This window comes from Anthonomus grandis, chromosome 9 (genome assembly GCF_022605725.1).
Source record: "Anthonomus grandis grandis chromosome 9, icAntGran1.3, whole genome shotgun sequence".
Classification (NCBI taxonomy): Eukaryota; Metazoa; Arthropoda; class Insecta; order Coleoptera; family Curculionidae; genus Anthonomus; species Anthonomus grandis.
The window spans coordinates 18,350,637-18,360,545 of record NC_065554.1 but is presented as its reverse complement, the minus strand read 5'-3'; the positions used below and the strand labels follow the sequence as shown (position 1 = coordinate 18,360,545).

At 32.2% G+C, this 9,909-nt stretch overlaps 1 protein-coding gene across 1 annotated transcript in view; it reads right to left on the bottom strand.

The window, feature by feature from the left end:
• Positions 1 to 255: 255 nt before the first annotated feature.
• Positions 256 to 9,909, bottom strand: part of LOC126740398 (ski oncogene) — a 163,425-nt gene continuing 153,771 nt past the window's right edge. The window contains exons 6-9 of the mRNA XM_050446401.1: positions 8,529 to 8,729; positions 8,219 to 8,385; positions 7,992 to 8,163; positions 256 to 7,937 (exon numbers count right to left, since the gene is read on the bottom strand). Coding sequence (XP_050302358.1) covers positions 7,341 to 7,937; positions 7,992 to 8,163; positions 8,219 to 8,385; positions 8,529 to 8,729 — 1,137 coding nt within the window. The 3' untranslated portion in view covers positions 256 to 7,340. The remainder of the gene's footprint in view (positions 7,938 to 7,991; positions 8,164 to 8,218; positions 8,386 to 8,528; positions 8,730 to 9,909) is intronic.

The following is a 9,909-nucleotide window of genomic DNA, read 5'->3' as shown; positions in this document are numbered from 1 at the left end:
AACTGCGTTGCTATAATTTCCCCATGAAATTCGAGGTTGTGTAGTGGAGAAACTAAAACTATCCCTAGGTTTATTTACTATCTAACTTTAAAATATTTTTATTGATATCATTATGCCTTTTTGTTTTAAATGTATAATCTTTGATGCGTGGTACCTTTTACTAATACGTTCTAACCCAGAAATAGGCATATTAATCGCTATAGGTAAATAAGTACACAAAACATAGATTTTGAGTTAACTTTTAGTGAAAGATAATTGTTTTTTTTTTGTTTAAAATGGGTAAAAGTTGTAAAAATTTACAAAAACCGTGATCGCAAGACTAACTTGAAGATGCCGTGATGCTTAAAATGGAGAATCTCAGAGAAATGTTTGAGCTAGATTTAAGATATTCAGACGTTCTTTACGCAGACATTTAGACCATATCAGTGAACCTATTAGGGCGTCCAACTATTTTAAGTAAAGAGCAGAAGAGAGACTTTATTTAGAAAATGAAATTCTATTCATAAATTGGATTGTCATTTACTTCCAAAGTAGTTCGTCAAAAAATGTATTGATTCTATAAAAGAATTAAGACTTCTAAGAAGTTTGATCAAAATGTGTAGGTTGCAGGAAAAGATTGGCTATCTTGGTTTCTCAAGAGAAATCAGATTTATCAGCACGAACAGTATAGCCCATAAAACCTGCTTCTGTTCAGAAAGTGAATAAAAAATTAATCCGAAAATTTTACGAAGCTTGATAAACTAATGAGTACATTAGCCATGAAAAACCATATTGCACCATAGCCAGTATAGACATAATCACCAGCAACGTATCTTGTCTGAAAAGGGTGCAAAACGTGTTCGAGTGAGCACGCAGAGAATGCTACTACTATTGTCTGCTGTAAAGCTATGAGGAATTCTTTCCCACCTATGATTTTGTTGTTACCCTAAATTTACATACAATTGACCATTGGTATTTCTGATAAAAATGGCACCCAAGGTGAATCTCAAAACGGAGCTTTTTAATGATTTCTTAAGACATTTTGACAAGTATAAATAAACAGGGTCTTACAGCTTCCAGTCATTTGGATTTTAGTATTCGGAAACTGCACATTAAGATTATCTGTCTGCTATCAAATACGATATATGAGCTACAGCCTCTAGATAAAGTTGTGTTCCACTCTTTTGAAGCAAATTGGGAGTAGGAGCTACTGTGCTATTGGGATACTTACTCTCAAAAAACATTAAACAAAGCAAGGTTTATAATGTTTTTTTTTCGTGTTTGACCAAAATGTTCGTTGCCGGCAAATGTTATGGATTTCAGACAACAAGTATTTTTCCTCTAAACCCAGAAGCAATACCCAATTCCGCTTTTGCTCCTTTTTTGCTAACAGAAAGAGATATGCCTGATGGACCAGTGGTACAAAATGAACTCCAATAAGAGAAATTAATCATCATCTGATGATGAAGGTACACCATTGGTTACTTTTAGATCGAAGAACAAAACAATTACTTTAAAATCTTCACTCGTTAAATTAAGTCAGACTTTTTAAGAGCTTTTGCTCACATCTGTCGACATAAATCCATTAATTAAAATGCCCAAAGACCTTTCATAAAGACGATAAATTAGATGGTGAGTCATATAAATCAAACTTAGTCGAAATTTCTTCAACGTCCTGTCACCACGAACAATTGTATATAAAAATGTATATAACAGTTTAGGAAGAGTGTATTAGCCTTAAACACAATAATGATGACGACTTTAAGTATTGTTGAATTTAATCTGTCAATAAAATGTTACTATATATACATGTTTTTATTTTTTGCAATAAAAATTATCTGTTAATATAGTTTTTGGTAAACGGGCTTTGATCGCATTATATATCTTTAAGGCTATCTAGTTTCCGTTTATGTATAATAAGAAATATTATTACTTTGTTATGCTAATTGCCTCTGCTAGTTTATACTATTCTTAGCAACACTTTCTGGTTTCATTTGTTTAATTATGTATTGAAATCCCACAATCAAAAGCATTTCTTTAAACAATTTATTTAGGTGCCAAAAAGTCTATTTCACTTTAAAGTATTATCGACTATACTGCAGTTTTTTTAATATAGGGAAGGTGTTCTAAAATGACATAGCATGTAAAATGACATAGCGGTATTTATTCTCCAACTGCTGGTGCCATCTAGTTAATAGTTTGCTTGCATGTCACAAACCAAGACCAGATATCATGTGGGCACTCTATTTGTTTTACGTTTATGATATGTAGAAAATAACCTCAAAAAAAGTATTTTTAGCAGTGTAGAAATTTTGCATGTGCTGTTTTGAAAGTCTGTTTTTATTACGAAATTGTGCTGATTTTAAAGTAAAACCAGGGTTAGTATTTAAATGTAAGTGTATACTTCAGATTCACGTTGCGCGGAAATTTCGTTTAATATGAAATAAGATTATTCTGCATTAACAAAGGACTATCTGTTACTGCGGGTAAAACGACACAGATAGGCATGAAGGTAAAATGGCATACTATGTCATTTTACAAACAAACATCAAATTAATTTAAATTTAAGGAATATTGTATTTTTTGTTTATTTTTAGCTACATTGTGGTGGGAAAACGGGAACATCATCTAGACAATCGTGGGATGAACAAGCAATGCTAAGTGCAATTAACGCTGTAAAAGGTGGCCAAATGGGGTGGCTGAAAGCATCGAAATTGTTCAATGTCCCCCAAGCCACATTAAGGCGAAGAGCAAATGATAAAAACAAAAGAGCTAAGGGCTGTCAGAAAGTTTTGGGTTGGTTTCCAACTACATTTAATAAAGACGAAGAAAGAGAGTTACTTGAGTATATACTATTATTTGAGTCTAGATTGTTCGGGATAACAACAACAGATATAAAGAAACTTGCGTATGAGTTTGCCACTAAAAATGGCATTCCAAATAGATTTAAAGATCGTAGCGCTGGACGAGAGTGGCTGAGAGGATTTCGTATGCGACATCCTGAAATATCTCTAAGGCAGCCTGAAGCTGTGTCTGCGGCTAGAGCCATGGCATTTAATAGGCCACAAGTGCAAATTTTTTTAATACGTTGGAAAATACCCTAAAAAAAAAGAAAAAATTGATGTGCATCGGATTTACAATATGGACGAAAGTGGTTTGTCCACAGTGCAAAGGCCTTCAAAAATTTTTGCCAAAACTGGAAGAAAACAAGTAGGATCATTAACCAGTGCTGAAAGAGGTCAGCATGTAACATGATGCATGAATAGTGTAGGTAATTTTGTGCCACCTGCTTTGATTTTCCCTAGGAAAAATAGAAAGGAGGAACTTTTAGATACTTTACCTCCAGGTTCTTTGGGATTATTTAACGAGACTGGATGGATTACATCTGATTCCTTTGCATTGTGGTTAAAGCATTTTCAGACTTTTGTTAAGGTTTCTCCCGACTCAAAAGTTTTATTACTTCTGGATGGGCACACTAGCCACAAATCATTAAATGCCTTGACGTTTGCCAGAAGAAATGGAATAATCCCTTTAAGCTTTCCTGCCCACTGTACCCATCGTATGCAGCCCCTGGATGTCAGCTTTTATGGTCCACTAAAGACATTTTATAACCAGGAATGTGCACTTTGGTTGAAAAACCATCCAGGGAGAGTAATAACACTACGTCAAATTCGTGAACTATTTACGTCCGCTTGCGGGAAAGCAGCTACAATTAAAAATGCCACAAGCGCATTTTTAAATACGGGAATTTATCCATTTAATCCACATATTTTCCCAGACGAGTTTTTTGAGCCGACTGAGACAACAAATAGATTATTAGAACCGACCATAGAAGAGGGAGCAGCCCAGAACAACCATCAACAAGCAATGAAATAACAGTAATTGGTATTACAGAAGAAGCAATGCGACAAAAACAAGGCAAAAGTGTCGATAAAGAAAATGAACCGAGAGGTAATCAGGCAGAAAGCAATATAAAACAAAATCAACCATTAAGAAAAAGGTTTTCTCTACAGGAAATTTCGCCAGTGCCTGTAGCAAGAGGAACCAAAAAAAGGAAGACCAGACAAACTATAACCGGAGTCTTAACAACTACTCCCAATTTAGAAGAGTTAAAGCTAAAGGAAGAAAAGAAATTGCGAAAAAATGTGCGTCAATTTAAAAAGAACCTTTCAGGTAAGACAAGTTTTGTTGCACGAAGCGAAAGTGAAGAAGATCCTTTTGCAGCCGAGGATTATGAGGATGAAGTGGCATGCTTATATTGCAACGATCTATTCAAAAATTCTCGATCCAGGGAGTCTTGGATTAGTTGTATGAAGTGCCACAATTGGGCACATTGCGAATGTGCTGGAGTTTCGGAATTCCTTATTAGCTTACTTTCTTTAACTATATTTTATAAGTTCTATTTGTGTTATCACTTGTTTTAAGTATATGTCACTTTATACACCACGACTGTGTCATTTTACAATATACATGTTTGTAAAACGACATAGTGTAACGTTTTTTAAAATGCATTTTCTTACAAGTTTTAAATAGAGTTGAAATATTTTTGTTTATGTTTGTCAATAAAGTTTATTTAAAGCAACGTGATGTATTATTTTGAGTTAATTATCTTAAATAGTTTTTTGCATAAACAAGATTTAAATAAAAAGTATGTCATTTTAGGACACCTTCCCCTATATGTGATTGCTTAGTTTTACTATTTTGGGACTAATATAATATCAATTTTTTTGGCCAAACTCTGCTCTTACATAAATAATATATTGTTACACTTTAAAATAATGTAGCTCTTTGTACTGTATCAGTTTGTAATTAAGTATCATTTTCCTAGGATAGCAAAGGCATATAATCAGCTAATAAGTATTTCTAGTTTATATTTATTTTTGAAAGGCAACGCATCTTTGATGGTATCGACTTTAAGATTATTAACATAAAAAGTACAAATTTATTTCTTTAGATTAAAATAAGTGTTCAAAAAGAAAATATATTCTGCTATAATTAATGTATGCGAAAAAAAGCATTTTAATTCTAAACAGAATTTTAAATAGAAAGCTCTTAGTCTTTCCATTTGGCGTTAAAAGATTATTATTTGCCTATAATCACAAACCTATTTTTCGCCATTTTTATTACGTTTTATATGTTCTTTATGCGGAATCCATAAAAGACAATTTGTTAATACATTCAATATATAGTATTGATATAGAAAACTTACTGGTAGTCCAGAGTTTACAATTAATGTCACGTAAATTCAATTTTCCGTTTCTTCTGTGATAGTAAATAATTTAATTTAAAACAAATAGATAAAAAATTAAAATTTCGCTTAACCAGCAAGGCATTGCCAAATAACCAAAATATTTTTAATATACATTTTTGATATAAAATTAAGCAGAAATTTTTTGCGAATGAAAAAGTTTTTTATATTAAAGTATGTGTACGAAAAAGAATTAAATTAGGTTCTTAATATTGGGTTCCCTTATATGCTGCTTTTGTTTTGTATAATCGTATTACAACAAGCGCAATTAAAAAAAATTGATTTTTGGTCTAACAATAAAATCAAGATTGCAACTGCCAAAGTGCTTATGCTCAGATGGTTCTGAAAAAAAATCACTCTGGGTTTCTTCCTTTTTCTTTTATCGGCTTAAAAATACAAAATACTTAACAAAAAAAGCACTAAATAAAAAAATAATATATTTTACCCCTATTTTAAGATTCGATCTAAAGGTACAAGACCTACAATAATGTTGAGTATTTTTGAAAGTTTTCTGTCCCACATTGTGGCAAAATAAGGAACTAAAAAGTAGGCCTAAAAGAACATTTTATTTGGAAGTATATAATAACGAAAACGCCTTAACACTGGAATGTTAAGGCTTTCAAATTTATTTTAAATTTAATAAAATTCCAATAATATAAAAAGATCTTGGGAAATTGAAATTAATTACATCCATTCAATTCTTAGTTAAGTTAAAATGAAGCATTCGTAGTATTATTGTAAAATACTTTAAGATCAAAATAAAATGTTATTACAGTTTGGCATACCAACTGTACTGATAAATTATAAGAAATATATATACTAGAGAATACCTTATAAAATAAGTCGATGCCAAATCCGTTATTTTACATGTCATTTCTCGGAATACTAGGTAGGTCAAGATAAACGATCAATAATTTATTAATTTTTCAGATAAAAATTCTAAAATTCTCAAAAGGGTAGCAAAATATTACACTGTTCCCTTTATTCTGCACCTCTTTACTTATTTACTTATTTTAGGTCACATTAGCCGTGAACCATAGAAATAAATGAGTTTCTGTTTATTATACGGACTGACATGGACTGACATAAATTTGAAACTGAATTGATAGCATTTTCATTTTTTTTCTAAAAGTAGTGTAGCAGATATATTTTAATAAGTTTAGACTCACAACACTAACTCTGACATGGAATTTTTCAAATTTTACAGGTTTTTTTACAGTTCATTAATGCATGCTCCAGGTGCATCACCACTCTGTATGTATGGACTAAAATATTATTTTATTTGAAAATAGAGACGTAGAGTAAGAGAAAAATCGATAAATACCAAATCTATAGCATCGTCCTATTTATTAATCGGTGACATATGTTTCTCTCCATTAGAGCATCAGACTAAAGTAAACAAACACAAGCATTTAATCTTGGATTAAATTCTAATCTTAGTTCAATCAGGATTAAACGGTTGTGTTTGTTTATTTTAGCCTGATGGTACTTTAATGGGGCGAAATGTGTAATGATTAATACATAAGACGATGCTGTTGAATTGATGACTAATTGATTATTTGAAATTTTTATTATCAACTGTTAAGAACATCTTTGAAAAATAATGAATGATTTCTTTGAAATCATGTAAATATTCTTAATGAAATGATGCTTTGACGGGTCGAAATATGTAACTGATAAATAAATATGATGATCAAGTCTACAGTGCTTGATGACTAATAAATTAATTAATTAATTAATGTTTTTATTCGTTAATTTGCAAGTTTGTTATCAATATCTTCGAAAAACAGTAAAATGATTTCTTTGACTTAACATGAACTCATGTAAATCTTCAATTTAATGACTATAAAAATGGATGTGATCCACAGAAAAATTCAATACAATTAAAAACGGTCAAAAACAAATTCTAAAATATTTAAAACCCTCTTATGTCGCTAACGCTCCAACTAATTAATAAAACCAGTCTACGTTGCGGCCCTTTACATATCTCTTATCTTTTAAATATCGGACAAATATTTACAACCCAAGACCCGACACGTTTAAAGATCAAGCACCATAAATAGATTAATCTCGAATTTTATCTGATCCCACGTGAATTCATCACGATAACGGATCATTCAGGTGCCGTGTTCCTAATCACTTCATCACTATTATTAGTGTTTGCGACACTGGCAGCAATACTGGCAATAATGACACTTTTCTGATTTGGAGAGGGCGACACCACCTTCTCTTGACTGATCGGCGAGTGGACGATGATTGATGAACTGCTCACTAATTCGTGTTCCCTCGAAGCAGAGGGTCGATTATTGTTTTCCGATTGTAACCGTAGTTCTTCCAATTCCTTTCTGAGCTCAAGGTTCTGAAGCTCTAGCTCAGAGTTTCTGCGTTCCAAACCAACGATCTTTTCTTGATCTTTCGCTCTGGTGTCCAACACTGCCCTCTCTCGTTCTTTTGATAAATTCTTGAAGAGCTCGATCACTTTATCTCGGATGTCTTCGCTGTTTACTGATTTGAGTACCTCTTCTAGTTTTACGTAGTCTGAGTGATGTTTTTCTGAGCTCTCCGAGGCACTGTCTTCAGTATCCGTGGACAATTCGATTTCCGGATTGTATTTTGTTTGCACTCGGTTTGGCTGTAGTACTGAGACTGTTGAGTCGATGACTTTTTCTGGAGGAGTTAATGGGGAAATCTTGATCGGATCAGGTTCATCCTTAAAATAAAGTCAGATATAAGAACCGTTCATTGTAATTTCCCAGTTACTTACCTTAACACGAGTTTCGGTGCTGGAAGAGTGAGCCTCTTCATGCTCATTCGAAGTACTGGAAGAGCACTGGGGAGGACTCGCAATCGTTGAATTCTCATGAGTCCTACCGTATCTGTGTTTCTTAGGAGTTGGAGGTGCTAGGGCAACGTTCGGTTGATAACTCCTCTCAAACCTAAGAGGAAGGTAATAATAAAAGAGTTCCAAGTTAGGTAAGAGTTATTGCTCACCTCTCTGATTCGGACATCAAAACTACCTTATCGGGATTTTGAAGTACAGGGGGATCAGTTGTGCACCTGGAAGTTAACCCCATCGCCGTTGCGCTTCTGAGTTTCTGCTCCTTGATGCTCTGAGCTACTGGCTTAAAGGCGCTCAGGTGATTCCTACTGTTAAACTCCTATAAAGTAGAAACGAGAAATTAATATTAGTAATACGTATAAAAGTAAAAACATATTAATCTTTAGGAAATCTTGATTCTCTAATATCTGATCTCTCGTCAGTTTAATGTATTGTAAAACCCCTTAAGATCTAAAGTTCTACCTGCAAACATTGATGGATATATACTGGCTCCAAGGCGTAAATCTGTTGCTGCATAAGGGCAGCTGCCGTAGCGGGAGGAATAAATGGAGGAATCCTTCCGATACCTCCGAGGTATCCATCAAGTTTTTGTTTCTTCAATGGAAGGTCTGACGTTGCTGAAACTGCAGCCTGATGGTCTTTTACCAGTTCAGAAGCAGCGATCTGAAAAAATGATTTATCTTTAATAAATGGTTCTTTAATCATGGCAAATTTATCATAATTAAAAAGATAAATTTGAAAACACGCAAACTGTTCGTGTTCTACTCTGACGGCTTAGTGCGGCTCTTATCTTAGGGGTGATTTTTCATCATTGATGTAATAAGCCATAAGGGTTAAAAGGGTATTAATAGATTTAATGAGAGGTTATTAATGTGAGTTTTTAATATTACATACATAGGGGCTAGGGTGACTGTTGTTGAAATGAATCAGAATTTTGCCTTTAAGCAGATTAGTTTCCTTAAGATTTTTGGGTGCATATTTATTAATAAAAAAAATTAATTTATTTAATTTATTTATTAAGTACCGTAAATGTCTACTGGCTGTTACAAAATATAAAATTTCGATAAGTTCGATTTTAAACTAAATAACTAAGTAATAAGAAAATTTCGAAAAAGAAAGAATATAATAACGAGAAAACAAAAAAGAGAAATCCTACTAGTGGTAACAGGTACACGAGCATTACAAATATTATAAATTATAGTAATTAAATTATTGATAATAACACATGCATATATAATCGCAACTGTTATGAGCAAGTTAACTTCTTAACTTAAAGACATATTAAATACATCAATATTAAGAATATTTATTAGAGACAAATTCCTATCGATCTATTTAATTCTATGTATTTCTTTTAAATTTTAAATAACTAAAAAATATTTTATCAGATTATACTAGCATTTAAGATATTGAAAAATACAATACAAATTAAAAATATTTTAATGTTTTCTCATGTTTTCATGTATTTCAAATATGTATATTTCTAAAATTCGTTTAAATTTAACTTCAATTCAAAAAAAATTAAATTTATCAAAATTCTTTTATTGGTTTTGGCATCATCGTAAATCAAAAATTTTATAAGAGGTAAGGATTAAAACAATCCGTTCAATCCGCCTTTTTATTCTCTAACCATATTTTATTATCCGGGCCATGCAATTCAACACTCAACTAAATGCAATTTTGTTACTGACGAATAATGTGAATTTTTCGATATGTCATGGATAAATACAGGACATTCCTGGTATATTTCTAAATTAATTTTCTAAAACAACATGAGACTAAAAAATACAACTTAACAATAACAAAATTCTTAGCCAAAAAAATGTTAAAATAGCAAAATAGC